Genomic DNA, 26,693 nt, shown 5'->3' with positions numbered 1-26,693 from the left:
TGGAATGGAAATGGAGACCTCCGTGTGAAGTATTTGCCTATGTTTACAAAACAGGTTTGAAGCAAAACCGAGAAAAAAGGTCCTCTGAATTGGACAGTGAATGTAAAATGAATAAATAAAGTTAACTGGAGCAAAGTGTGCTTGTCCAAATCACAACTTGTCTTATAGAAAAGCATTTTACTTGTTAAACTTACACAGCTTTTTTTTTTAAAGTTTACACACATAATGCAGTATCTGTACACAATGCAATAATGAAGTGTCTTATAAATGTCAAGATTTTGAGGTAAGCAAAATGTAATACTATAAACAAAGATTTTCCTATTTATTCGTCACTAGGGAAAAATGGTCTGGTTTGGATGGCAGCAGGATAAGTTCGTATTCTCACTGAATTTAATAGCAAAATATTTTCTGTCTATGCAAGTGTTTTTCTGATGAGGTAATTGCCAAGATGCAACACAGAGTCTGAAACTGAAAATACTTTGGGTTTTATGTTAGACTGTACTGCAGAGAAGTAAAATGGTATTTTGATTATTTATAAAATGTTTACATTCTTATGTATTGTAGTTGGAGACTTCATCAGTTAAGCATGAAACTGAAAAATATCTCATTTTTATTTTAGATCATTACCCACTCCCAAAACCTATGGCAACGTGAAAGACGAGAGTTGGAAAGATGGCTGCTACTGAACTGCAAAGCTTAATGCAAAGTTCCAGTGCTCATGGATGCTTTCTCACCAGGCTAAAAGACAGCTTCACTATACAAACTGTTCAGATATGACTTTTGGGATTTGTTAAAATTCCAGACCTCTCTGTCTCTAATTAGCACAAACTGGCAGAGATTATAAAGCAGCACTTTAATGACATCTAACATCAGATGTTTGGTGATCATACAATCACTTCTACATTAAATCACACTCAGTTTTGTTTTGTTGTTTTGTTTTGGTTTTTTTCTTGCTTGCTAAAAATGTATCAGTATGAGCATTTATGATAGTGGCCAATGTCTGGGCAAAAACCTAACGAATGCCAAAGAAATGCCCATCTTGAAAAAAAAGGCAAGTGTAACAGTCAACTTACATTGTCCAAAATTTCATTTTCAGCCTGTTTTAATTAAGCAGAAAAATTGGTGAATATGTGCTATGGAAAGAAGACTACTGGAATCAGAGCTAATATTCTGATTGCAGACTGCTGCAGTGCCAGTGAAACATAGCTTTTAACCATTGTATGAGATTCTCACTGGAGAAAGTGGTACGTGCATCCTTCAGAAAGAATCAGAAGTTACTCTGGGGGATTAGGCTGAACAGTAAGTAGTAGCCATGGCTTTTATTAACATTAAAAGTTTGAATGTAGCAGAAACACACAAATGCAATAGTGTAGCTTGCATCTTTCCGACGTTGATTTATCATGCTCTTACATGTTTGATTGCCAAAAGGGCTTACTATCAGTTGTACAATCTTTCTAACCTTAAAGTTCCTGGCTCAGGAAAGATGGCCTTTGCTATTGTAGCCACATTTTTAACACATGGCTCACTATTTGGGGAAAACTTTTTTTTATAGCAGGTATCCTTACAAAGGAAAGAGCAACTTGTAATGTTATTTTGTTATGATACCATACCACTATGCTTGCAGCCTGGAGCAACTGTAAATGCTGATAGATAAGGAGAAGGAAACACAACTATGCACTTGTAACATACAAATTTTAAGGTAATGAGTTGACTCTTGATGCCAAATGATATTCATTTAGGTGATGTTCCATGGTATGAGGCAGTTTTCTGTATCCTATTTTTTTACTTTCATCCATTTCTTAGATTGGTTTATTTTAAATTGTAAATATTTTTACAGAAGATATTGCCCATATAAGTGTGTTTAAATATGTACTTTGCCTTACATATGTGTATCTTGCATTACTGGTAACAGACTATAAAACCTGCTATGTCTGTTTACAAACTATTAAATTCCTCTGGTGGCTCTGACTTTGTCACATTTTGCTCAGAACAACTCAATCATCTATCTAGCATTTGAACCATTGTTTTATGTTTTGGAGGACATCATGCAAACATTTGTAATTAAAGTTGTATTGGGTGGGACTAGTGAAATGGAAGAGATTTTGTTTGAAGCTTTTTCACTATTTTGGATGTACAGTTGATGAAGTAAGAGAATGTGAATGGTATCTTTTGTGCAATGACTGACAAACACTAGAAGTTGGAATGGATGGTAGGTAGCTTTCAACCCCACTATTATCTGAGTTTGGAACTGCTGGTGTGTTTTGACTCCCACCACTAGGAGATAACTAACCCTGAAATTCTAACACTTGAATTTTAGGCCAACATTAACATTTATTTCTGGATCAAAAGCCATGCAATGCTACTTGACTTGGAAGAAGCCAAATAGGAAGGAGTGGAGACTAATTTGCAGCTCTGATTACTCAAGCAAATTTTGGGTTGATGAATGACTTCATGCTTCAGACCAAGATCTGTGCTGAGACTCTGAAGCCAGGGTATCAAATATACTGCAATTCAGTAAGAGTTCAGCAGGGGCAAAGAAACTGCCTTGCACCAGGAGACCTGTACCTACCACTTACCTTGCATTGTGTCATTTGCTGGCACAGATAATGGATGTCAGGATCTCATGTCCCTGTTAAGCAAAAAAGAGAGGACTAGATTGGATGCATGTGTACTCACTAGTGCCTGAGTTTTAGCATTTCAACATTTTACAAAGCAATGCTGCAGTCTTCATTGGAAAAGGTGAATTTTAATTGGCAGATTTTATCAAACACTTGATTGACTTTTAAATTTTGATAATCAGCTTAGATTGTGAAATTGGGGGGGTTACCATGGATGCATCAAACTGTTGTGTGTTTCCTTCAGTTAAGTAATTCATCACTTGGGTAAATTCAGCTTAAGTTTTATAAGGATTCTTTTCTCTGCTGTTCTCCCCTGAAATACAGCAAATTACTTCCTGAAAAAACAGACTCTGTTTACTAGAAAGCCTTTGTGCATTACCAGTTTATTGATATCAGGAAATCACGGGGCTCTGTGTTTAGAGATTTACTGCAGAAGTGTGGAAATATGGATTTGATAAACTAGTGCCTATGATTTACTTAACTTATGTTTGATATAGTAGTAAGGGTTTTATGAATGTGGATTACTTTTTGTGCCAACAGCTTGGAATTGTTGTATGTGTGTAGGCAGAAAGACTTGTTCTGTTTCCAAAGTTATTTAATTTTTTTTGTGTTTGAATGTTTTTGTAATTGTTAAAAGTGTAAAAAAAAATATATAAAATATTCTTACCACAAAATCCTTCCTGGATCATTATTTTTATTAAAAATTGTTTTTAAAAATTCAGAGAAGTTTTGGTTTAGGGCTTTTTTGGTTGGTTGGGTTGCTTTTCAATAATTGTATTCACTTTCCCAGAAGTTACCAACATCAGCCTCTGCCCTCTAATTCGTCAGTTGAGTACAATGATGTATTTGGGTGAAATCTGTGTTTTAGTTGACAGACTGAGGTACAGATTGTGCCTCTGGTCTGGAAGGATAATGCATAATTCAGATTTGTGTGGGAAAACTATTCTGATTTTTTTCCAATCAGAGCAATTCGAAGTGAGCAATTCACGTTCACTTCAAACCACCACATGAAACAATTTTTTCATTTTGAAAATTCTGGAATTTATGTAGAAAATTGAGCAATGTAAAAGTGTAAGTAAGCCTTTGAATTAAGTACACCTTTTTTTAGCTCATATGTGAATGCCTCTATCTTTAGGCTCACGTATTTGAACTTGGTAACTTCCTGTAATCTGCTGTTTTCTACAAAGCAACGTATGCAATAGTAATGTGACTGCCATCTTTTTCTTAAACTGGTTTTAATAAAGTTAATCTAGGTTTTCTTGTATTTGTTGGCCACTTAATATTAAATCTGTTTAACAAAATATAACCTGCAAGGCTCACTTAATTTTTTTATTCCAACATAATATTTTGTAATTAAGACATTAGATAAAAATGTTTCTCACTAGTTATCTGTGACCTACTTATGTAGAGCTGGCTTCACACCTACTTATTCTAAAATGTGATGCACTAACCCCTCATTGCTTTTTAGTTCTTCAATCAAGTACCATTTGCCTCACACCTTTTCAGGAAAGTAGAGCAGTGTCAAAATCATAGGCAATTAATAGCCTCTCCCACTTTTCTTTTAGTAGGTTTCCATAACAAACTTCTATATTAAACTATTGTTTATAATTAGCAACATCACATTACAAGACTCAAGATAGGGAACTGTAGAAGCAGTATTATTTTGAGGGCACACATGACAGCTGCTTTGCTTTTAGCATAGAAGTGCTAGGTCATGTTTTATTCAATAGTGTGTTACCCTCTAGGAGTCCAATTGCAATGTTGTAGAAAAAATAAGTGATGGACATGTAAGGACACGAAAGGTTGAAGCTGCTTATGCTGCTGAAGTCCTGGAGTGGCTGCAGGGCATCCAGTTTTGATTACTTAGAGCTGATCTTTTAATAGAAATATTCCTTAGAAAAATGGGGGAAACAAGTACCACAGCAATGTGCCTTTAGTTTGGGATTGTTTCTTATTTTTTACTTTTTAATTAAAACAAGTGTGATGATTGCTTTGATTTCAGGAAACAAACAAAAATAAGACAACCAACCAAAAAAACCCAACAAATAAACCTCCCACCTGCTCTGCTCTCGACTTGCTTCCTGTCCCTTCTGCAGGAGGAAGCTGACACCTACAGGCAGTCAATCTACATTTGTTCTGTTTCAGGGGCTCTCTGAAGCATCTGTTTTACACACAGCTTCACAGTACTGAATGTGCTCTCTGCTCAGAGTTAAAGACCTGAAAGGAGCAGGTTCCAGTAAAGTCAGTTCCACAGGATTGTTTTATAATGGTATTTTGCTGGTATTTTTGACACTGTTATCAGTGTCCTCTACACTAAATGATGAACTCTCTTGTGACTATATTTAAGCACTTACAGGACACAAAATGTAACTGGAGCAATTAAATTAATTTACAGATCTTCAGTGGGATTAAAGGAGTGTGTAGCTAAAATTATTGCTTACCAGCAGCTTAGTGCATCATTCACACCTACTACAAATAGCAAATTGAAAAAAAAGTAAAAAAACTATGAGCTTGGAAAGCTGGAGATTCTCTGTGCAGTGTGGCACTCTCAGCTGAGACTCAACTGAGTGGCTTGTATCTTTCACAAGACCTAAGGCTAAGCAAAGGATACTTCTGTTGTAAGCTTAATTACTATCATCAATATAGAGGTAATCATGTATGTGCATCTTCCTATGAAAAAGTATTTTAATACTTTTCAAAGATAAAGCTTAAGAGGACATGTGATGCCTTCTCCCCCAGACTGTTTAGCCTTCTGCCTGTTACATTACACCCGAAAGCTGACTTCTGTTGCCAAGTGAGGTTCAAAAATGAGCATGGTAGGAAGAATGGTGCTTGCCTTCCTTGTGAAAAGGTGACGCTGTGTCACTTGGCTTCTGTTTATCATGCTCAACATGCCTGGATTCTTCTGTTATTTTCCATTCTCTTTGCTATTAGTTTCTTGAGACTTTAGCCAAAATTTCAGATTTTCACAGCCCTGCTCTGAGAGAGACAGTACAAACAACTTGGTCTGATGTGAAACAAGCTGCTCCCCATGCCCCCAGCTTGTGTCTTAAGCAGCCTGAAACCAGCATCCACCTTCCTTCAGCAGCAGGGTTGTAAGAAGAACCAGGGGAACACCTGCAACCCTGGCCAGCTCAACTTCAAAGTCAATTTGGGAGATGCTTAGTGAAATATTTTTTTTTTCAATCTTTCTTATAGCTATGTCCTTTGATAAATCTGAAATTAATTGAATCATTTCTCATGTGAATGGTAACTCATTTCTGAAAACACCAGCATTTCTTGGTTTTCTTTTTTTTACTAGAAGTAGTTGCTGAAATGAGTCATTTGGTGTACTTCTCTGCTGGTTTCTACATAAGCTTGCTTTTTGGCTTTCAAGGGGAGGGCACACATAGGGCAATTCTAGTTTCTCCCTGTAAGGACAGTTAATGTCTTCAAAACTTTGAAGTGGTCCACATTAGAGTTTGGGGGGTTTTCACATGAAAACTCTCTGTATAGTAACAGGAGGGTGAATAAGAACACTCACATCCTGTGGTGATCCCCTTCTCTGTCTGGCCCAAGAGGAAAAGGTGTTTTATTAATATGGGAGTAGGTCAGCTGTGACTTGATGGGGGACTGTGTGGCCTTAGCTGCTTAAAGCCACAAAGCTGAACAAGAAACATCTGGGCTGTAAGATGCTGGGGGGGGCTGTGGGAATATGGTCAGGGGGCTGGGCATGCTGGGCTTTCCCTGTCCTCATCCCACCTTGGCCAGGGACAGGCAGGCTGCTGGGCTGGAATAGCTTTGCCTGCTGTAACCACAGCACTTTACTCTCTAGCAGTCTCCTGCATGTGTCTCAAGGCACCCTTCACAAGTTTTCTGCTTCCCTTCTGACACTGTTAGCAAACAAATCTGTACAACCCATTCCCTGACTGATCCTTCCACACCTCCCTCACTCAGCAGGTTAATTCTGCCACATCATTTCACAGCTGCTGCTTTCACTGTGTCACACGGGTGCCCAAATGCTGTGAGGAGGCAGCGATGCTGGACCAGGCTGTGGCTCAGGAGGTGTTTGGTTTGCATCTTGTTCAGGAGGGAGGATAAGGGCAGCTGCACTGCTGGCTGACTGAACCTGCTGCATGCCCAGTTAAAGGAGTGTGATATTATCAGTCTTCTTCAAGCAGAGCTTTTTGCCTTAGTGAAGATCAGTGGGACAGGAATATCTTGTACCATCTTAAATATGTCTTTGTCGCTCCCCACTAGAAATAAAATTTAATTGAAGCATGTGCTACCATTTTGAAAAGGAAAGGATCTTCATGCCTCAGCTCCTGTGTTAACCTCAGATTTCTCTGCTCTACGGTCATCCATTTACCCCCACATCTACTTACTCAACCACTGAGCTCAGAGCAAGGCTCTGATGCTTCCAGGCATCCATTCCCCACTGGGCTAATGCAGATGCATTAAACCACTGTTCATGCTGCTTCAACTGACCTGTCTTCAAAGGAGGTTATAAACCCCTGTCCTGATTCTCATCCTTTTACCATCCACCTGGATGTGGGTGACAGCAACGTGGTGTCACCACTGTCACAGCCTCAGGAAAGCAGCCTGGGGCAGCCCCCTCCATCCATGCCCAGCTTTGCTGGCAGGAACCAGCAGCTCCTGAGCCCCAGGATGCCCCTGCCCCTACAGGCAGCACAGTCACAGCCCCTACCCCAAAACTCCCTGCTGAGGCTGCAGTACATCAGGCACTGCTCTCAGGTGCTGGTGCAGAGCCAGCACTGTTGGTGCAGTGCACACACCCCTCCTCAATACCTGTGGGAACAAAAAAAAACCCAAACATGATGGTGCACAACAGGGTGAGAGAAGACCCTCCTTCAGTTCCCTGCTCTGCCATACACTTCTGATGGTGCCTGCCTATTGTGGCTGAGTTTGTCACCACTGAAATAAGCACTGCTGTTCATAACCTGGGAGCAAGGGGCAGGTGTGCTGCTATTTAGAGAAAGAACCAGTCAGTCAGTTCATATCTTCTCTGATACAGGGGGATAAGTTAAGAACAGAAATTCAGTCGACCTCTGTTTATATGCCCAAATGTCAGGGAGCAGATAATGTCTATTGTAAATGTCAGAGCAGAGGGATTTTTCTTTTCCCTTAAGAAGAAAAAAAAAATCAACAAAGATTTAGCTACTGTATTTCTGCAGCCATTCACACAGGCTGAGGGTCAGTCAGAAGGAATGGTGTTGCCCAAATACAGAATGCTGTGGGAGAACTAAAAGGGACTTGCTTCAAGCCATGGGTCTGGTGGAGCACCCAAGCCCAGCTCAGCCCTCTCCTTCAGCAGCAAAGCAGCTTTTTAAAACACCAGGCTCTGCTAAGGGCTGGAAAATTCAGGCTGCTTACAGATTACAGGGATCAATCAGTATCTGGTGAGCTTCTCACTGTTATGATTTATCTCCACAGGCAAATTTTTCCAGGGCAGTAAAATAAAGCCCCTTGCACCCCTCTGGCCATCAGTGCCAGCCTTCCTGCCCAATAGTGAAGCAAGAAATGCAAAACTTTTCCAAAAACACTTTGCAAGCTCCTGCTCAAGGCTTGCTACTTCATAATAGGCTCTGCTGAATTCCAGCTCATGTTTTCCTACCTTGGCAGAGGTGCCACCCCAGCTCAGGGCTTCTTTCCCTGGGTCAAGTGTTTCAATGATGAAACTAAAGACCAAAAAATAATCAGTTCTTGCTATGGGGCTCGAACCACAAACCCTCTGCAGGGCCTTGGCCCAGCCCATATCTCACACTCTTCAACCACATTTTTCTGTGCTCCCCCCACCCCAAAGTCTTTCAATTTACTTTTATTCTCCATTTGCAGATCCTATCTATCAGCATGTTCCCACCTTCTGCAACCTCCCTATTACGAAGATATTAAATAACATTATTACCACAGCAAATCACTCAAATCTGCCACGTGGGAATCCTGTTTCAAAATTCAAAACAACAGGTAGGTTACATTTATAGCCCCTTTGTACACTCTTTTTAACCCTTCTACTCTACTGTATTTTGTACTTTTTTTCCCCACTCACAGATAGCACAGGGTTTTCTTTTTGTGCTCTCTTTGTTTCCTTCCCAGGACTCTCCAGACACTAGAGGGAGGACTTGCTTTCTCTCTGCTTTTCAGGCCAAAGTTTGGTATAGCTCAGTTCACCGTATTGTCCTGAACTCATGCAAAATTATCCGTAAGGTCCTGAATGAATTTAAGATCTGCAAGAATGCCCCACACTCAGGGGAGACAGATCTGCACTCAGCTGGCCATTAAAAAAAACAAAACAAAAACCAAACAAACAACAAATAAACACCAACCCACACCTCTGATACAGGCATGTGACTTATTCTAGAAGACATAAAATCCATCTTATCTTTCCCGTGCATCACCTCTCACTCTGACAGATGCCAGGCTGCACCCCAGGTTATCGATGGCTGCTCCAGTGCCAGTTTTGAGATTTTAATCTTGTTTTCTTGATTTTATGGTCTAGGGCTTTTTATTTTTCATACATATCACCATGTCTGAAAGATCCCTGTTAGACTTTTTACTCAGTGCCAGGTGGATTTAAGCCATCCTGAAATGTCAGAGAAATACTTTCCCAGTGGTCTGGGTTTTTCCAGCTAAATGAGAAGCAGCACACGGCACCATCTCAGGAGGACAGTGTAATCTACATGTAAATTCTAGGACAAATAGCAATTTATACCTAATCTATGCCCTACATTTCTGGAGGTTTAGGTGTGAATATGTAGTAGAGTAGCATTCCTCCCCTTGAAAGAAAACTCGTAGTCACTACATGGTCATGCTGCTGGCACAACTTACACTGCTTGTTGTCACTGTGAAAAAAAAATCACGCAGGATGTAAAAAGGTTTGTAGTGGGCTCCTCACAGCTGTCACAGATTACACAAACCATACACCTCTGTCTCCACTCCATGGCAGGTTAATGCAGCTGCTGGGAGCAGAGCAGCTCCTCTGAGCAACCCAAGTGTAGCAATGACCCAACAACTCCCACCACCAGCAACCTGGCTGTGAAATTCATGGGGCAGGAGCCTGTGCCAAAGGGAGACTGCACCAGCCCCAGAGCAACACCAGGGCCTGCCAGCTGAGCCTGTTACAGCTCCGCAATGGAGAGGATGGGCCAGACTCTGCTCCTCTGCAGCCTAGCTCCCCAGGGCTTTCAGATTTGGGAATCTGACCCATGACATCCATGGGACAGAGCTCAGCTGTATGTAACCTGCATTTTTGCACAAGTGAATTTGCATTTGGTGTGTTAGTGCTGGGTAACATTGCTTGCCTGCTCATTATGCCCTTAAAATTGAATTTTTTGTTACTTAATGTTTTTCTACAATCTGCCCCTTATTTCTTGGATAGCTTTCATTGTCTAGTAAAGGTTGAGACTGCTATCAAAAAATCTCTTTAATTTGAAAAGGAAAGGACTGGGACACTAGAGGTGAGTGTTGGCATGCAGCAGGTTGGGCTGCGAGGCTGCCTCTCCTTCTGAAGGGATAAAAGTGCTTGGACATCGTTGCTCTGCCACTGAATTAAAGGGTTTACAGAAGCCCTGGCAATGAAATCCCCCTTCTTGGTTACTGCAGCTTGCTGGAGAGCAGCAAAACATCCCCTCTGGGAGCAGAATTCCTACCCACCTGCAGGGACTGCAGGGGCTGCTCGTGGCTCCCAGCACATCCTATGGAGGGCCTCAGCAATACAGCTCAAATACTTCAAGAAACTGCAAGTAAAAATCAATTCTGTGGATGTTCAACAGCTGTAGAAACAGAGTTTTTTTGTGATGAATGGATCACGCTATACATGCTTATCCCCTGCTGGAGTTCAGTGCACTTGTCACCAGTGTGTGGCTTTGCCACTATTTCCAGTGTGACATTAAGTAAATCAATTAATCTCAGGGTATTACCTCTCCAGTTGCATTTGAGCAAGATAATGTAAAGATCCTGAATCTTTGCATTGATAACAAGGCCTCTGGGGAATGGAGAAGGACACAAACCCCTCCCTGGCTGGTTCAGCCTAGTACCCAGCAGGCCAGGACTCATTTTAACTTGGGCTTCCCGGTGTCAGTTTGACCCAAAATGCTTTGGCAGAAAGAGCTGCTGTATTTCCATGGAAAAGTGTTAATTCCATTTTTTGCCTCTCCACCCCAGAATTCTGTCCCGCACAGAGTTCCCTTTCTGGAGGGGTATGAGCAGGGTTTGTTTTGGGGGGCCTTCCCTTCAGAGCCTGGGATTACTGCACAGAACAGCACACACCTGCACGGAGACACCGAGCCCTGAAACCTCACACACCTCCTTGGGCAGCCACTCTTAGGGTCCTGGTTTGCATCAGCTTTGGCAGCAAGACTGCCCTACTGATAATTATTCAGCATTTAGGCTACCTATATATTACCCTATATATATATGGGTAAAATGTGTTTCAAATTCTAAAGTATATATGTAACAAATATTCTGTATTTAATACACTAAAATAGATATAATACTATTTCTTTTGCTTTCTGATATCACTTTAAGACAACCTTAAAGTGGCCATTTAGGTACAGGTTTATCCCAATAGTTCTGTAAAGATACTGAAATCACATTTAGTTGAAAAGTTAGCATACCTCAGAAACAGCATAGAAGCACCAAGATTAGTGAAATATTATAGTATATTACATTTGTTTATAGCTTTGATTTTATCATAAAAATTCAGACCCAGGTAACATTCTCACCCAGCTTCCTCTTCAACACAGATACCTGGATTTCAGCCATGTTGTGGTATATCCTGGTGTATGTGTATATATATACGTGTGTGTGTATATATATATATATAAAAGATATATAAGTATATAAGATATATAAGATATATTATATATATATCTTGCACTCCACCAAGAACATCTCCCACTTGCATCCAAAAAACAACTGATGGAAAGTTGGTCCGCACTCACCCTTCCGTCCAATGCCTTTCCTATCCAAGTCCTATTGCTTCTTTCCCCTCTAAATCTGCCTTGTTTCCACCTTGAAACCTCGGATTCACTTGTGCATCTCCCCACTAGTACAAAGAAAGGTTCTTTACAACTTGCAGTCTTTTCCACAAACAAGCAATTAGAGACTGTGCTCAAGTCTCCCAGTAGTTTCATCTTGGATCCAGATCACGAGCCCTTCACTCTAAGGTAAATTTTCCAAACTCAAGCACACCATTTGCATCATTTTTAAAGATAAGGCCCCAACAAAAAAGAGACTTTCACCTAGTGGTAGAGTTGACACCTCAGCCAGGAAAAACTATCCTCCTATCTTCATACTCAGCATTTCCACAAAGGAAATACAAGATCTTGTTGATGATGACATTCATGCTTTTGTCTTCCTGCCAAACTAACAGGTATAACAAAGCCCAGAGCACATCTTCCCTGACATGCAAGTTCTACTGATACAGTAGGTTCAAAATACAAAAGAATCTCTAGGTTATTAAAAAATGTCCTAATATATCATGGATTTAAAAGAGCACATAAAACAGTGTGTCAAGGTTATTTGCATGGGATTAATATACAGTATTAACTAAGACAGGTATTAAGAGATTACTACTGTATTTGAGATTTATTTCTTCCCGTTTGAGATTTCTTTGTAGACAGCTTCAGAATTAATTTAGGTAATAGTGCACCTATTTTGCTTATTTATGGATCAGCAGTTCTGATCATAATTTTTATTATTCAATAAAAATTTGGCAGCAGGACAAGAAGCATTTTTACCCTGCATTTACACAGTTTGTAACACAAAGCAGCCCACATCCAGGAACCTTTGAAGCAGTGATACACTTGATCACAACTGAGTGGGAAGATTTTTTTTGCATAACCTGTGACAGAACATCAATGCTCTTATCTCTCCCATGGGGCTCACCATTAACATCCCTTTTAATATGGAGAAAGCTTGGGTGGGAGAGGAATGTAATTTGTCTTTGGGGTGTCTTTCTTCCAATTAAATGAGCACTCTATAAAGCAAATATTGCTGTAGGTATTATTATATTTATTTCTGCATTTTTTTGACACTTAAGCTATTCTGTGGGAAAATACAGTCTCAGTGTCATTTACTCGGATTTACTCTGGAATTTTTTGCAAAGCCCAGGAAAATAGATTTTGTAGGCAGACAACCATTTTTGTCTGATCTATCTTCATATTACCTCCTTGATTTACATCCCTATCCCTGACCAGGTTTCTGCAAAGGAAATTAAGAAGGAGCTGGGAGCCTCTCTGAGCAATGGAAGCCACCCAGCTGGATCTGGGCCTGCAACTGCACATACATCCTAAAGACCCATCAATCACCAGGTTCTGAACATCCCATTTTTAGTGTGGCCTCAATGACACAGCTGTCCCCCCCACCCAACCATCAGGGTCCCCCCATACCTTCCCCTTGCTCCTGCAGATGCTGAACAGGCTGTTACCAGCACTCACGGGGAGGTTGATCAGGGCTGACACATCCAAGTTGCTCCTGTCTCTAAAGTACCACCCAGGATGTCTGCCCACCAGAGACCTGTGTGCAGAATATACCATCTGACTGTGAAAACTGCATGCCATGGCTTCAGAGGTAGCCTCATCTCACCTCCTGTCCCTGGCTGCCTGGACAGGATGTTAATTTTGGCTCTTCTGGACCAAAGCATGCATTAGTCATCAGGTCATTTATTTTATTATGATTTTTCATCTTAATCCTGACAATACTCCAACTCCAGGAAAAAGAACAAATGGCAACAGAGGGAAACAGAGTCTGAGGCAGAATTATTTCTTATTTGAATATGGATAAAAGTGTCTCACATTTTTAATTCCTTAAAGAAAAAATTGCTGTTCATAATGGTTTTACAGTTGTAGGGGTACAACCGCCTCAAGGAATGACAGTCAGCAATCAATTTACCAAATTATTCTTCAATTAGATCCCCTGATTTTATTGCCTGTCATGGACCAGAAGCCTTTTTGTAATGGGATGGTTGGCAAAGATCTCCATCTCATTTTTAAAAGGCAGATCACGCAGCCTTAAACACTTTGTTCTAATTATGAATTATTGGAACATTGCGACCTGAGTTGTGATGCACTTACTTGTTGATTAATGGTCTCCAGACATCTTAAAAATAAATACGGAGGAACACCAAGTATAATGGGAGGGTTTTATTAAAATGATTTCTGCCCTTGACTGCTAACACAGAGCTTCAGTGACAGGATCCACCCTCAGCCTCTCGGGGGGACTGAGCAGATAGCAGGGACACAAAGGAGTCGGTGAAGCTGAGTAATGAAGCTTTTGCTGTTTCCCTTCCAAACCACTCCAATTTAATGAAATCATGGAGGCTGGGAGCTGCAGACCACTGCTCCCAACGGAGGCATAAATATGGAGTAGAGCTGGACTGAAACAGAGATAATTTGGAAGAGGAATCAGAAGGAAAAGGGGAGAGGGCTCCCATGAACAGAGAAATCACAAAGGCAGCAGCAGGGAAGAGGAGAGGCAGACACGGTGCAGTGAGGAGCAGAGTGCCCGGGTGCCTTTGCCACTGGGGCCAAGAGGAAAGGGAGAGCTGATTTGGTGGGATCCTCTCTTTGGAGCAGACAACAGGGGTGCAGTGATCACCACCACCGAGGAGGGGAGGAAGACATGTATCTAATTTTTCCCACCCTGAAATTCAAACCCTTGGGGTGATGGAGGCTGCTGGCCATGGGGTAAAAGATGCTGATTATTCTGGAGATTTACCAAGCAGGATTGAGCTGCAGTGCCATGTTAAGGACAGTACAGAGGGGAGTTCAAGAAAAAGAAAGCCTGGGTTAAGCATGACAGGGCTGTAATGGGGCCTGGTTGAAGAGTAACAGAGAAGGCTGGGAGGCAGGGAAGGCTCATCTGCCCCAGCCCTTCTGCTCCAAAGGCAGCTGCAGGAGCAGTGAACTAATGGGAAACCCACAGCTCTTGTGTGTTCTCCACCTGCATGGTCCAACTGCACTCTGTGTGAAACACAAGCAGTTTGGGGCAGGAGCAACATCGATTGATCAGCACATCCTCACCAAGGCAGCCCCTCTGTGCCTGGCTGGGTAGGTCTCTTAGGAACAATTTAATGGTACAGATCTCAATGAATCATCTTATTTTTAAAAATATTTTTTCTTGCCTAGTTAGTGAGCCAGCTCCCAAAAAATTGAAAAAAGAAAAAAAGAAAAAAATAAACAGCTATGAATGGTAAGATCTTGTAGTAAATGGCTCAGTGAAGGTTGGGTATAGGCTATAGGCTGGGAGAGGCAAAAGTCCAAAGTCTGCTCTATGCATCTGCTCTTGAGAGAGAAAGCAAGAGCCAGGGATCAGAGAGGAACCTCTTTCAGTAAATGCATCCTTCCCAGTAAAAAACAATCATGGGTAACAAGCAAAACCACCAATATCTCACACATAGCACAATTATCTTACAATTCCTATTCAGTGAAGTCTTAAAATTTTATGTTTGTTTCTACCCATAACCTAGATGCATGGCAAGTAAAGGAGAAACAAAGGGATCATATGTCCCATTAAAATCAGAAACCACACCTGCCAAGTCTCACCTGAACATTACTTTCACAGCCAGTATTTCATCCCACCTTTTCAGTAGCACCATGGCTTAAAAGCAGTGACCGAAAGCTTTCCCCCTCCAGGACCACCCTCCGGGGCCTCTCTTCCTCTGCAAACACCCGGCGCAGCTCCGCGGATCAGCCGGCACGGCCCCGGGAGGCGAGGCGGGGCTGATGCGGGGCTGACGCCGTCCCGCAGCATCTCCCCCGGGCACAGCACGCCGGGGCGGGAGGAGCGGGGAGTGACAAGGAGACTGAGCTGAAATGGGAAGCCTGAAAAAAGAGGTGCCTGCCCCTTGCTTTCTCACCCAATCACCCTCCCTTCATGCAGTGCTCATGAACTGAAGTGCAAGGCAGTCAGGATTTAGGCTTCCAAGTCCTGAACTGTGATTTACCCGGGATTTGGAAGCCAACCCTTCCTGCCCGTGGCACACACAGAACCTCCTCTTGTTGCCCCAAGTTCAGCACAGCACACAACACCCACAGCAATGTCCCTTGGGGGACACTGAAGGGACCTCATTATGTATATGCTATGGTTGCAATTTTGTCATAATCCTGGGCTGTGCCAGATGCTTTTAGTCTCTGGCAGGAGAGGCAAGTGATTGAAACAACATCTCCACAAAACGTGCTGGAGCAAGGTCACTGCTCATTTCTTCCAGCACTGTCAATATTACATACCAGCCTACCCTCTATTTTTCTCCTTTGTTTCCAGTTAAATAAAGGGAAGGCACAGAAATGCATGTAATACAAGAGCAAAAAAAGTCCCTAGTTATTGAAGGACAGCTTCTCTTCAGCCTTGAGAAGAGAAGGCTTAGGGTAGACCTTGTTCCAATGTACTAATACTTAAAAGGTGGCTACAAAAAAGATGGAGACTCCCTATTTACAAGGAGTCACATGGATAAGACAAGGGGCAATGGGCATGAGTTGCTCCTAGGGGGATTCCGATTGCACACAAGAGGTAAATTTTTCACTATGAGGACAGCCAGACACTGGAATGGTCTCCCAGAGGAAGTGGTGGATTTCCCCACTTAGAACACTTTTAAGTCTCAGCTCAACAAGGTGCTGAGACATCTCATATAAACTATAGTATTACCTAGAAGGGTTGGACAAGAAGGCTGTCCCTTCCAACCTGACATTCTATGGTTCTGTGCTACTCCAGACCTGTTTATATCAAGGTGCTCTCCTATGGAGATCAGACACCACCTAAAAATAATGTAACAAAAGTTACAAATGACAACAAAACCATTTTCAATTCGTTCTTTCCCTCCCCCTTCTTACTCTCGCTATCTCTTATCCTCTCACCCATTTTTCCCCAGAACTAACGAGGAATAATTAGAGAATGATATATGGTTAGTTTTATTTGCCAAGTCTTTTTATACTTGAATAGTCATCTGTTGCTTCCAGTAATAGCAGGGTAGGCAGCATGCTTCCTCCTGCCCTCTACAAAGGAAAACAGAGCAGGAATTAGTCATTGATTTAGATACACAGTGGTGTGCACTACGTGTGAGCTGGCAGCCTGACAGCCAGATGCTGCAAAACTACTTAGCATCACTCCAGACTCCAGAGTGTACTTTAACTATGACATATAGGGAAAGTCTGCAGCAAGTTAAGGAGAAAAGAACCATGCTTAGCAGCAGATAGAACATTTTTTCACTCTACACACTGGGTGGTGGAATTATGCTGGGTGCTGACCAGGGTGACACTATTCACTGGATGGGCAATTAACAAAGCTGGGTTCAGACCTGGCAGTGGTACTGCTCTTGTTTAAATAAAGAGTTAAATTCGAATTTCAGCTCATAAATTTTAAGAAAAGTCTCACAAGGTCTTGATTTTTTATGATGCATTCACAACAATTTCCCATTAGAAATGCCACAGTTCTGTGTCTCTTGCAACTGAAATTTAAGATGATTGGGTGGGCTCTGAAACAGGACACATCTGCTGCACTGTATCTCGTTTTACTGAACTCCTCCTCTAACTGCCTATATGTTATATCTTATGACACAAAAAATATCTTCCCATGACCAGCCCAGTTCCAGTGGAGAGTCTGGGGAGTGGCATTTGGAGATAAAACAGGGCCCACACCCTTCACACCTGCTGGATATGCAGCTGCCCTGTGCTCTGCACAACCAGCCCTGCCTGGCCTTACCCACACTGAGATCCCTGCCACAGGGACACTGCATGGGCATTACTTACAAAGCATGGAGGGTATGATAAGCAAATGACCTTTACATGGGAAGCCAAATACTGGCTACATGAAGGATGAGGTATGATACAACATGAGTAAGACTTTAGGAAGCACAATAAATACACTGCAAACACTTCAGGGAATATGCAGACCTGAAAATTAAGTCCAGAGGATTCTGTCTGCCAAGCAGAACCCATGTTCCCCTAGCCTAGCATCAGACAGAGACCAAAAATATGAACAAACTAAAGCAATCTGGATCCTGTTGTGTTGTTCAGCTCTGGTAACTCACCTCCCCTGTGCTCTCCTCAAGCTAATGACAAGGAAACAAGCACAGGCAGAACGATATTAATCGGACTCATTTTGGCAAAGTTGCCATCCTCAAGGTTTTGTCACTTGGTATACTTGTAATTCCTCTGTCACCTGTGCCCCAAGTACAAATTAAAGTTTTAATAAGCAAATAATCTTTTTTCACCAATAATTATTTCACCAATAATTTCACCAATAATTTCTACTCAATCCCTGTGGCAGCCTAAAATTTTACCCATATTAATTTCTGTGAAACTTGCTCTCTGACAGAGCTTAAGGAAGCAGCTGGTCAGAGCAGCTTCCATAGGCTCTTTCCTTAAATTTGAGCATCCTCCTTGAGCTTGTGACCTGAGCAGAACAGCAGGCTTGGCTGTAAGCCAAGGGGCAGCCCCTAGGGATGCTACCTGATAAGACAACTACTCCCACCCAGGAGCAGTGATGTGAAGCAGTGGCTGTGAACCCTCTAAATGCTCTGGGTCAAAGCAGAAGAGATAGTTATGATCCAGAGACACAGCCAGCACCAGTGCCAAGTGCACAGTCACCAATGTGCACCCTGCTCTGGGAGGCTGCCCTCCTCTTCTGGGAGCTCCTGCCCTTCTGAGCCCAGCCTGGCATCCCAAAGAGTATTTTGCTTTTGAAGGAACACAATTATTAAATGAAAGGTGTGAAACGGGGGAAACATAAATATAACCCCCTATAATCCCTTTTGGATGGGGTTTTTAATGGATGGACATTTCTTACCCTGATTTCAATGCTTGTGTGCCTGCAAGCTTGTCTGCTTCCTCCACCTGCATCGACTGCTCTAGAAAGGTATCACCTCTCCTCACAAACTTCTGGGACCCCACCAGCAGAAAGTGGTGCCTCTCCAAACTCCTAAAAGAGCTTTCCATCCTTCCTCACCCCTTCCTGCAGCCTTCGCAGCGGTCGACAATTTGCCGTGTGGGGGAACGAGCTCGGATATCTACAGCCCGCATCGGGTGACATGGCGACGCTGATTGCCTTTTTGACACGGACGACGAAGTAAATCCCCCGACCCCACAGTTCCTCTGTCGGAAAAGGGAAGACGCAGGCGGCTGTGCCGGCTCCAGACGTGGGGTGCCGGGGGTGACACCGGGGACGCGGGGCACCGGCAATGAGCCCCCGCCTGCGCTTCCCCCCGCCGGGGCCGGGCGGCGCTGGGGGCCGGGCGCTGCTGCCGTCGGGGAGGCAGCGAGACACCGCCCACGGCGGGGGTGGCCTCGCGTGGGGCCGGGACGGCAGCAGATTGCCGGGGCGCAGCGAGGGAGCGCGGCACATCGGCAGCGCCCAGCCGGGATGAGCCGGACCGGGATGCGGGCTCCGCCGGCCGCCGAGGCGAGCCACCGCCGCATCCCGCATTGACAGCCCCCCGCCGCCCGCTGTCTCTTCCCGGGTCTCGGCGCGGAGCCGGCGGCTCCCGTGGCCAGCGCAGCCCATGGCCGGCTCGGCGCAGCCCCCGGTGGCGGCGGAGGACGGCGGCCCCGACGGCGGGTCGCTGGCTGGGGGCGGCGAGGCTTTCGGGGACCGCTCCCTCAGCCAGGGCTTGAGCGTGCTGGTGGGGCTGGCGCTCTGCGTGACCATGCTGGGGCTGGGCTGCGCCGTGGAGCTGGGGCAGCTAGGCCAGCAGCTGCGCCGGCCCGTGGGGCTGCTGCTGGCTCTGCTAGGGCAGTTCGTGGCCATGCCGCTGCTGGCCTTTCTCCTCGCCCTCATCTTCGCCCTGGACGAGGTGGCGGCCGTGGCTGTGCTCATCTGCGGCTGCTGCCCAGGGGGCAACCTCTCCAACCTCATGTCGGTGCTCGTCGACGGGGATATGAACCTCAGGTAGGAGCCCCGCTCACCCTCAGCCAGCCGGGGGAGGCTGCGGCGGTCCCGGGGCGCGGGGAGGGATTGCTGGGCACCCACCGGCGGTGGTGCCAGGACGGACGCGGCTGGAAACCCCCAGCCTCGCTCTCCTGCCTCTCCCGGGGCAGGGATGCGGGCGGGGATGTTCTTGCTGTCAGAATCGACCGGCCGGCTGCAGAGCCCCCTTCCCAAGGAGGCTGCGGTTTCCCGCCGGGCGGGCGGTGACCCGGTGTCTCTTTGTTTCCTCCGGCGCAGCATTATCATGACGGCCTCCTCTACACTGCTGGCCCTCTTCCTGATGCCCCTCTGCCTCTGGGTCTACAGCCGCCACTGGATCAACACGGCCCTGGTGCAGCTGCTGCCCCTGGGGGCGGTGAGCCTGACGCTGGGCAGCACCCTGCTGCCCATCGGCCTGGGGGTGCTCATCCGATACCGGCACCCCCGTGCTGCAGACCTCCTGGTGAAGGTAGGCACGGCCCCGGGGACGGGGGTGGCTGAGGGGGCAGCTGTGCTGGGGGGGATGACCGGGGATGGGAGCTTTGACAGCGGGTCCATGAGGGCAGCTACGGCACCCTCTGGAAAAGGGAATGAGATGTGGGGCTGCAGGAACCTTTCCAGTCCCTCCAAACCGATGGCAGCTTCACACAGGCATGTTCCCCTCCTTGGGTGGAATATAAGGATACAGATAGTCTTGACATAAAATGGCAGCACAGAGATGGAAAGTGATAAGGGCAAGGTACTCCCCAGAGCACGGCAAGAAGGGCATTGCACCCCAGAAAGCTTCCAGGGCCTTGGAGCAGAGGCATTCCCTGGCAGCCTGCTCTCACTTTGCTCCCACTACACCCGGGGATCGCAAAACCAACCCACAGGCGCGGAGGCATTTTCTTAAAACATGCAAACAAATTAGCTTAATTACAAAAGGGAAAGTGAGGTACAAGCCCTGTCTTTCTAGTTTCCCTGCAAGTCACCCCAAAGCAAAATGATGAAGGAATCTCAGCTCCTTCCTATCCTGGCATATGATCAACCACCACTGAAGTCCTGATCCAGGGACAAACCCTGTAAGGGAAGCACAACTATGGTTTGCAATTTAGAGTCGATCAATCATCTACCTACTATGATCTTTCTTTTAAACTAATAACCCCTGTGCTATTTATCAATGTCTGTATCTGTTGCCAGATTTCCCTATGGTCCCTCTTGGTGACTCTGGTGATCCTGTTCATCCTGACTGGGACCATGCTGGGCCCAGATCTGCTGGCACATATTCCTGCGTCTGTCTACACCATTGCAGTGCTGATGCCTCTGGCGGGGTATGCCTTGGGATATGGCTTAGCCACCGTCTTTAAAATGCCCCCGCACTGCAGGAGAACGGTGTCTTTGGAAACAGGGTGCCAAAACGTCCAGCTCTGCACCGCCATCCTAAAACTCACCTTCCCCCCAGAGCTGATAGGGAGCATGTACATGTTTCCCTTGCTCTACGCGCTGTTTCAGTCAGCAGAAGCGGGACTCTTCGTGCTGGCGTACAAGATGTACGGGAGAGACCGCTATAAACAAGATGCGCTCGGTGAGGAGGAAGACACGGATATTTCCTACAAGAAACTGAAGGAAGAGGAGGTGCCTGATACTTCGTACGGCACAGTGACCGTGGAGGAGCACAACTCCATTCAGATGGAGCCGACTCAGACGGCACTATAGGCAAGAAAAGGAGGAAACACCCAGGGTTGTGTGATGTGCTTGCCACCAGGCTAGGGCCACATTCACCTCTGCGCAAGTGGAGCCGCCCAGCCTCCCATCATTTCTCCAGCTGCTTCCATTGTACAAGGTGTTTATTAATGTGACATTCGTATTTCCTCAAAAATACATATGAAAGAAATTTTAAAAAGCAGGGAGGAAGTATCATTGCGATGCAAGCCAGTAACCCTACATCTTCATGCCCACAGGAGTGCAGCAGGAATGGGTACCGGGAGGCAGAGCAGCATTTTGCAGAGGCAAAGCCAGTGCTGCTCTGCGCTAGTGCAGACCCATGAGCAGACAAAACATCCTTCTCGCGCATTATCTCCGTGCCTCCCACCCGCTGTAAAAGCATTGTGCTTGTTGTTTTCACCACAAATACATGGCAAAGCTGAACCAAACCCGTGTTCCCCGCTGATTAATCCCGCGGGGGTAACGAGGGCCGCGCTGCCCGGTTCACCAGTGGAATTGTGCTGTGGTCGTGAGGGGTGGGAATGCCCTGCCTGAGGCGCCGGCCCAGGGGGGAATGGGAAGGGGCCGCGAAGGCCGGAGCCCGGCGGGGGCGGGGGAAACCCGGCCCCGGTCCCGCCCCGGCGCTGGGGCTATTTAATGCCGCCCCCCCGCGACGGCTCCTTCGGGTCTGGTGTGATGGCGGAGGAGGCGATGGAAAGCTACCTGTACGCCGCCTACCACCCCTACGCTTACCGCTACCCACCGCCCAAGGGCAAGGGGGGGGCGGCGGGCGGCTGGCGGCCGCGGGGCAGCGGCTACTTCTCGGGCTACGGGGACCCGGCGACGGCCGCCGAGTACTTCGACAACTACCAGCGGGCGCAGCTGAGGGCCATCCTCTCTCAGGTCAACCCCAACCTGACGCCGCGGCTCCGCAAGGCCAACACCAAGGAGGTGGGCGTCCAGGTCAACCCGCGGCAGGACGCCTCGGTGCAGTGCTCCCTGGGGCCCCGCACACTGCTGCGTCGCCGCTCTCCCGGCCCCTCAGCCGCCCCGCGGCCCCGAGAGGCGCCGGAGCAGGAGCAGGGCAGCCCCGCCACCACCAGCACCCGCGCCGTGCGCTTCCCCCGTACCATCGCCGTCTACTCGCCCATGGCTTCCCGCAGACTTACCGCCTTCCTGGAGGAGCCGGGAGCGGAGCCGGAGCGAAGGCCGCAGCAGGAGGAGGCAGCGGCGGTAGCCGTCGAGGAGGAGCCGGCTGCTGTGCGGGAGCAGCGAGAGGCCGAGGCGGCAGCCGTGCGGGCGAGCTGGGAGCAGCCCCCCGAGGTCGGCCCCGAGCCCCTGGGGCAGCGCCCGACCGAGCCCCTGGGGCAGCGCCCGACCGAGCCCCTGGGGCAGCGCCCGACCGCCACCCCGGAGCCGCCGGCTACGGGGCCGCAGGAGAGCCGAGAGGAGGAGGAGGCGGTGGTGGCGGAAGCGGTGCCGGCAGCGCAGGCAGAGCCACCAGATCCGCCGGCTGCCCCGCAAAAAAGGGAGCCGGCGGCGGGCAAGACCCGCCTGCGCTTTCAGGTGAGGGGCGGCCGGGAGGGAGCGGGGCCAGGGAGGCACCCGCCCCGTCGAGTAACGCTTGTCCTCAGCAGTTCCTGGAGCAGAAGTACGGCTACTACCACTGCAAGGACTGCAACATCCGCTGGGAGAGTGCCTACGTCTGGTGCGTCCAAGGCACCAACAAGGTAGGGTCGGATCATCCCATCGCCGCCCTCCCGCCCGCCGCCGTCCGCCCGCTGACCCCAGCCTCCTCCCCAGGTCTATTTCCGGCAGTTCTGCCGAACCTGCCAGAAGTCCTACAACCCGTACCGCGTGGAGGACATCACCTGCCAGGTAAGGGACCTCCCTGCCCCGCCGGGGCCTGTCCTGGGCCGCCCCCGCCGACCGCTGCCTTCTCCCCCAGAGCTGCAAGCAGACGAGGTGCAGCTGCACGGTGAAGATGCGCCACGTGGACCCCAAGAGGCCCCACCGCCAGGACCTCTGTGGGAGATGCAAAGGGAAACGCCTCTCCTGCGATAGCACATTCAGTTTCAAATACATCATCTGAGTGGGGTGGGGGTTGAGGGTTAGTTTTTCGGTTTGTTGTTTTTTGTTTGTTTTTTTTTTTTTAGGACTCTTCTAGAAAACTGCAAGTAGGGCAGACTTTTTTGTTGTTGTTTGAAGGTACTCGGGGAGGTGTAGCTAGGGAAGCATGCAAATAAAAGTATTGCAAAGCACGCTCAAATGATCAGGTGGGTTTGTGCCTAACTCAAATGGTGTGTGTTGTAACTTATGCTAACTTGCATAGGGGAGGAGCTCACAGTTCTGTGAATTGGTGATGGTCATGGCTGCAACCAACTCAGGCCCTCGTGGAATCTCATGTGGGAAAGGATGTTTCTTACTGCTGCTATCCTTCAATTAAGTCAACACTAGAAGTTAACATTAAATATCTACAGTAGGTAGTAGAGCATCAACTAAACACCTGATAGTATTCACTTACTCTGGGCAGTTCTATTCCATGTAGGAAGTCTCCTGCACCTGTTGTTAATCACTAGAAAATTACAAGGAAATCTGTAAAAACCAGGTAACTTCTTGTGCACCTGGTCTTCATTTAGCTCAGCTGGTGTTCTTGTCCTCTAGATTGAGGCCAAAGAAAGCTCCTGGCTAATGCATCCTCCAGGACAGTTCTCAAATTGCTGAGGAAGGGAGTCACTGATGTTATAGTCTCTTGGTGAATGAGTTGCCCATCTTTATTTCCATTATGTTATCAAGATGCTCAGAGTATGGTACTGTATCTGCCTGACTGCCTCTTGTACCTACAGGTACAATAGTAAAGCTGTCTGACACTGGGGAAGGCTCAAACTACTGCATCCTTCAGGGACTAGGCTTGCAACTACTTTCAGTGTTGGGTGGTTATGGCAGAACTAGCATGGTTACTCCCAGATGATGGTCTCCAAAGCCTATTGGTGCTGAGTGATAATGGTCTCTGTAGGGATGCTACACTTCAAAGTTTAACAAGTTGGCTCTAGGATTACAAGCATCACCATCTGAGCAGATTCCCAAGCTAATAAAACCTACACCCTGCTAGTCTACCGCCAAGAAGTTTGGTAAACTTTGGGGAAAAAAAATCTGAGAATGAAAATAAAGGTGTTAATTTTGAAATTGAGCATAAAAAGGCACAAAAGCCTTTTGCAGATATCTTGAGCTAACTTTGGAAAGAAATTTAACTTGACTATAAAAACTTACCTACACCTGTACCCTGCTTACCTGAGAACACTGTCCTAAAGGGGGAACCAGTCAGTTCATGCTGTGTAGCAGTTTCAGTGCTACGTGGTCTTGAATCTCTAAGTGGAAGTGTGTATAGCTGGGTAGGCAAACATCAACAAATGTCTGTTCAGAAGGCCAGTGAGTGTTAGTTCCATGTAATTCTGTAACTTGCTTTCCTATAGGTTCCTGCTTTAGTGTGCCCCTTGAACTTGCTGCTACTTGGCACTAATTTATTGCCAGCTAGTTTCCTTAATTCTTGCTCTATTTGTTATCGTAGCAGCTTGAGGTACTCTAGGAATAAGTAGACCTATCTCCCCCAGAAAAGGCTGTTTTATTTCATGCTTTCATGAGAAGCATTTTTTCCTCTGTATCACAGTAAAAAGAAATACCCTTTGCCTTTAGCAACTCAAACACTTTCACAGCAAGTTCTGTCTTTGCCCTATTCAACCTGAAGAGTACATCTGCTCTGGGCAATTTTCTGTTTTAAATGAGTTGGGTCTTGCACTTACCTGTAACAGGAATGAGTGGGGACAAATCTCCAGCTTGAGGGAACAGTTGGGGCCCTTTGTGAAGCCATCTGCCCATAGTCTGCATCAGTTTGCATTTGCAACTGTAATCCATCCAGGGCATCCATTTTTCCTTTTCTGTGCATATTTCCCTCTAAAGATGTCCTTCAGTTATATTTTCCTTCCCCAGTCTAACAGCTGTAGTCTGCTCCCGGATACCGAGGGTGGATGCCCTGTGGGAGACCAACTGTGAGAAGGCTGCACCTCAGTAATGAGTTTGAGAACTTAAGCTCTGTGCCCTGGCACTGAAGTCATAGAGCAACTCATAGCATTAAGAGCAGCCAAGTGCTTCCTACTTATACATATCCTTGCAAGCATTGCTTTGATGATTTGCTGGGAATATAGTGACTCCTACACTGTTATTATCAGTAATGACCCAAAGTCAAATTTAGTACAACTTAAAGAGTTCTCATCCCCACAAACTACAGTGAAAGTAGCAGTGGCTTCTGTTGGTAAGATGTAGAACAGGCCTAACTGAGCTGAACTCCATGGTGTGCTCCAACACCAACTGGTTCAGCTGATGAAGGGTGTGGCAGCTCATGGCAAAAAGCCAGCCCTGCTGTCAGGAGCTACTGCAAGGTTTTGTGGCTTGGAGGAGAGCAGTGTGGTGGGCAGCAACGCTAAACAAGCTTTCCTTCATCCTGTAGCATTCCTTGGTTCTGCAGCAGCTCTACACATCATTCCTCTTACTTCAGTATATTCAGTGTTTTTACTGCTTGATTCCCAAATACTGCTCTGTATCCTTTCCCACTTTATTGCAGTCCTGTCCTTGACATCATACACTGTGTGTCGTGGGCACTGGTTCCTAGACTCGGCAGAAAGGAAAGCTGCTCATGACCTGTGTGATTAAAGGCAAAGCAGAAAGGCACAGGCTTCATGCTGCCAATTCTTCAAAGATATCCTGAAGTTGCCCTGTACAGCTTCTTCATGAAGAGATTCCTTTGCATGTGTTAGCTCAGTCACTGCTGTACTTGCTGCATTTTACAGATGATGTCTGATGTTCTGCTCATTTCTAGATAACTTTATCATAGCTTTAGCTCTGGAGCACACCTGGCACCAGGTAATGTAGGTAACAACTTAGGCAGTAGCTGAGAATGAGTAATTTTGGAAAAGATTAAAAAATTTAAAGAAACCTCAGAGCAAGTCAGCCACCATGAGTCTGCTCCATAGGGTGTGTTCCACTCATCCCTGCAAATGGAGCAAGACGTATAATGTAAGGAATTCTGTATATACAGGTTTGAGTTGTATGAGAAAACCTTTAACAGCTTCAGAAGATGCCTAGGAAAATGCTGTTGCATTGACAGAAAACCACATGATTTCAGGGCACCCAGGCCTCTATTGTCATTGTTTAGTCTGGTTAGCTGAAGTATTTAAACTCCAGCTTACAAAAATACACAAAATGACAGATACAACCTCTTTTATTTTTACAAAAAAAAAAAAAAAAAAAAAAAAAAAAGCTGGTAAAAGATGATGTAAATAAAAGTGTACTGCACCCCTAAATAAAACTACTCATCCCCAGTAAATACTTATTAAATAATTAAGAACACCATCTACAGTACCACAAAACCATCAAAATAATTGTTTTATCAGGGACAGGGAAAAAATACAGTGATTATGGATGTGCCTTGACCAGTTACAG

General features: G+C 46.0%; 3 protein-coding genes across 5 annotated transcripts in view; all 3 read left to right on the top strand.

Annotated features, from left to right (window-relative positions):
- SLAIN2 (SLAIN motif family member 2) overlaps positions 1–3,924 on the top strand; it is a 34,788-nt gene extending 30,864 nt beyond the window's left edge. For both annotated transcript variants that reach the window (XM_071743606.1, XM_071743604.1), the window contains one exon: positions 620–3,924. In XM_071743606.1, coding sequence (XP_071599707.1) covers positions 620–686 — 67 coding nt within the window. In that variant the 3' untranslated portion in view covers positions 687–3,924. The remainder of the gene's footprint in view (positions 1–619) is intronic.
- Positions 3,925–18,984: 15,060 nt separating this feature from the next.
- On the top strand, positions 18,985–21,299 carry SLC10A4 (solute carrier family 10 member 4). The gene is made up of 3 exons (XM_071744268.1): positions 18,985–19,496; positions 19,773–19,983; positions 20,694–21,299. The coding sequence occupies exons 1-3, from the start codon at positions 19,111–19,113 to the stop codon at positions 21,207–21,209; spliced, it is 1,113 nt and encodes a 370-aa protein (XP_071600369.1). The 5' UTR covers positions 18,985–19,110; the 3' UTR covers positions 21,210–21,299.
- Positions 21,300–21,893: 594 nt separating this feature from the next.
- ZAR1 (zygote arrest 1) lies at positions 21,894–23,458 on the top strand. 2 transcript variants are annotated; one of them, XM_071744267.1, is made up of 4 exons: positions 21,894–22,763; positions 22,835–22,927; positions 23,001–23,075; positions 23,146–23,458. In XM_071744267.1, the coding sequence occupies exons 1-4, from the start codon at positions 21,894–21,896 to the stop codon at positions 23,287–23,289; spliced, it is 1,182 nt and encodes a 393-aa protein (XP_071600368.1). In that variant the 3' UTR covers positions 23,290–23,458. The 2 variants fall into 2 exon arrangements, with proteins under 2 accessions (XP_071600368.1, XP_071600367.1); XM_071744266.1 differs by having other exon boundaries at positions 21,894–22,520; positions 22,569–22,927; positions 23,146–23,262.
- Positions 23,459–26,693: the final 3,235 nt, after the last annotated feature.

The sequence above is a fragment of the Heliangelus exortis genome, chromosome 4, assembly GCF_036169615.1.
Source record: "Heliangelus exortis chromosome 4, bHelExo1.hap1, whole genome shotgun sequence".
Lineage (NCBI taxonomy): Eukaryota > Metazoa > Chordata > Aves > Apodiformes > Trochilidae > Heliangelus > Heliangelus exortis.
The sequence above is the reverse complement of the archived record's forward strand: the minus strand, read 5'-3'. Positions and strand labels throughout refer to the sequence as shown.

What these genes read in the sequence shown, in the direction of transcription:
- ZAR1 (XM_071744267.1), top strand. Translation starts at nt 21,894, where the DNA reads ATGGCGGAGGAGGCGATGGAAAGCTACCTGTACGCCGCCTACCACCCC. An exon ending in AGACCCGCCTGCGCTTTCAG is followed by an intron (nt 22,764 to 22,834) that starts GTGAGGGGCGGC and finishes TGTCCTCAGCAG; the next exon opens with TTCCTGGAGCAGAAGTACGG. An exon ending in TGGAGGACATCACCTGCCAG is followed by an intron (nt 23,076 to 23,145) that starts GTAAGGGACCTC and finishes CTTCTCCCCCAG; the next exon opens with AGCTGCAAGCAGACGAGGTG.
- SLC10A4 (XM_071744268.1), top strand. Translation starts at nt 19,111, where the DNA reads ATGGCCGGCTCGGCGCAGCCCCCGGTGGCGGCGGAGGACGGCGGCCCC. An exon ending in GACGGGGATATGAACCTCAG is followed by an intron (nt 19,497 to 19,772) that starts GTAGGAGCCCCG and finishes CCTCCGGCGCAG; the next exon opens with CATTATCATGACGGCCTCCT. An exon ending in CTGCAGACCTCCTGGTGAAG is followed by an intron (nt 19,984 to 20,693) that starts GTAGGCACGGCC and finishes ATCTGTTGCCAG; the next exon opens with ATTTCCCTATGGTCCCTCTT.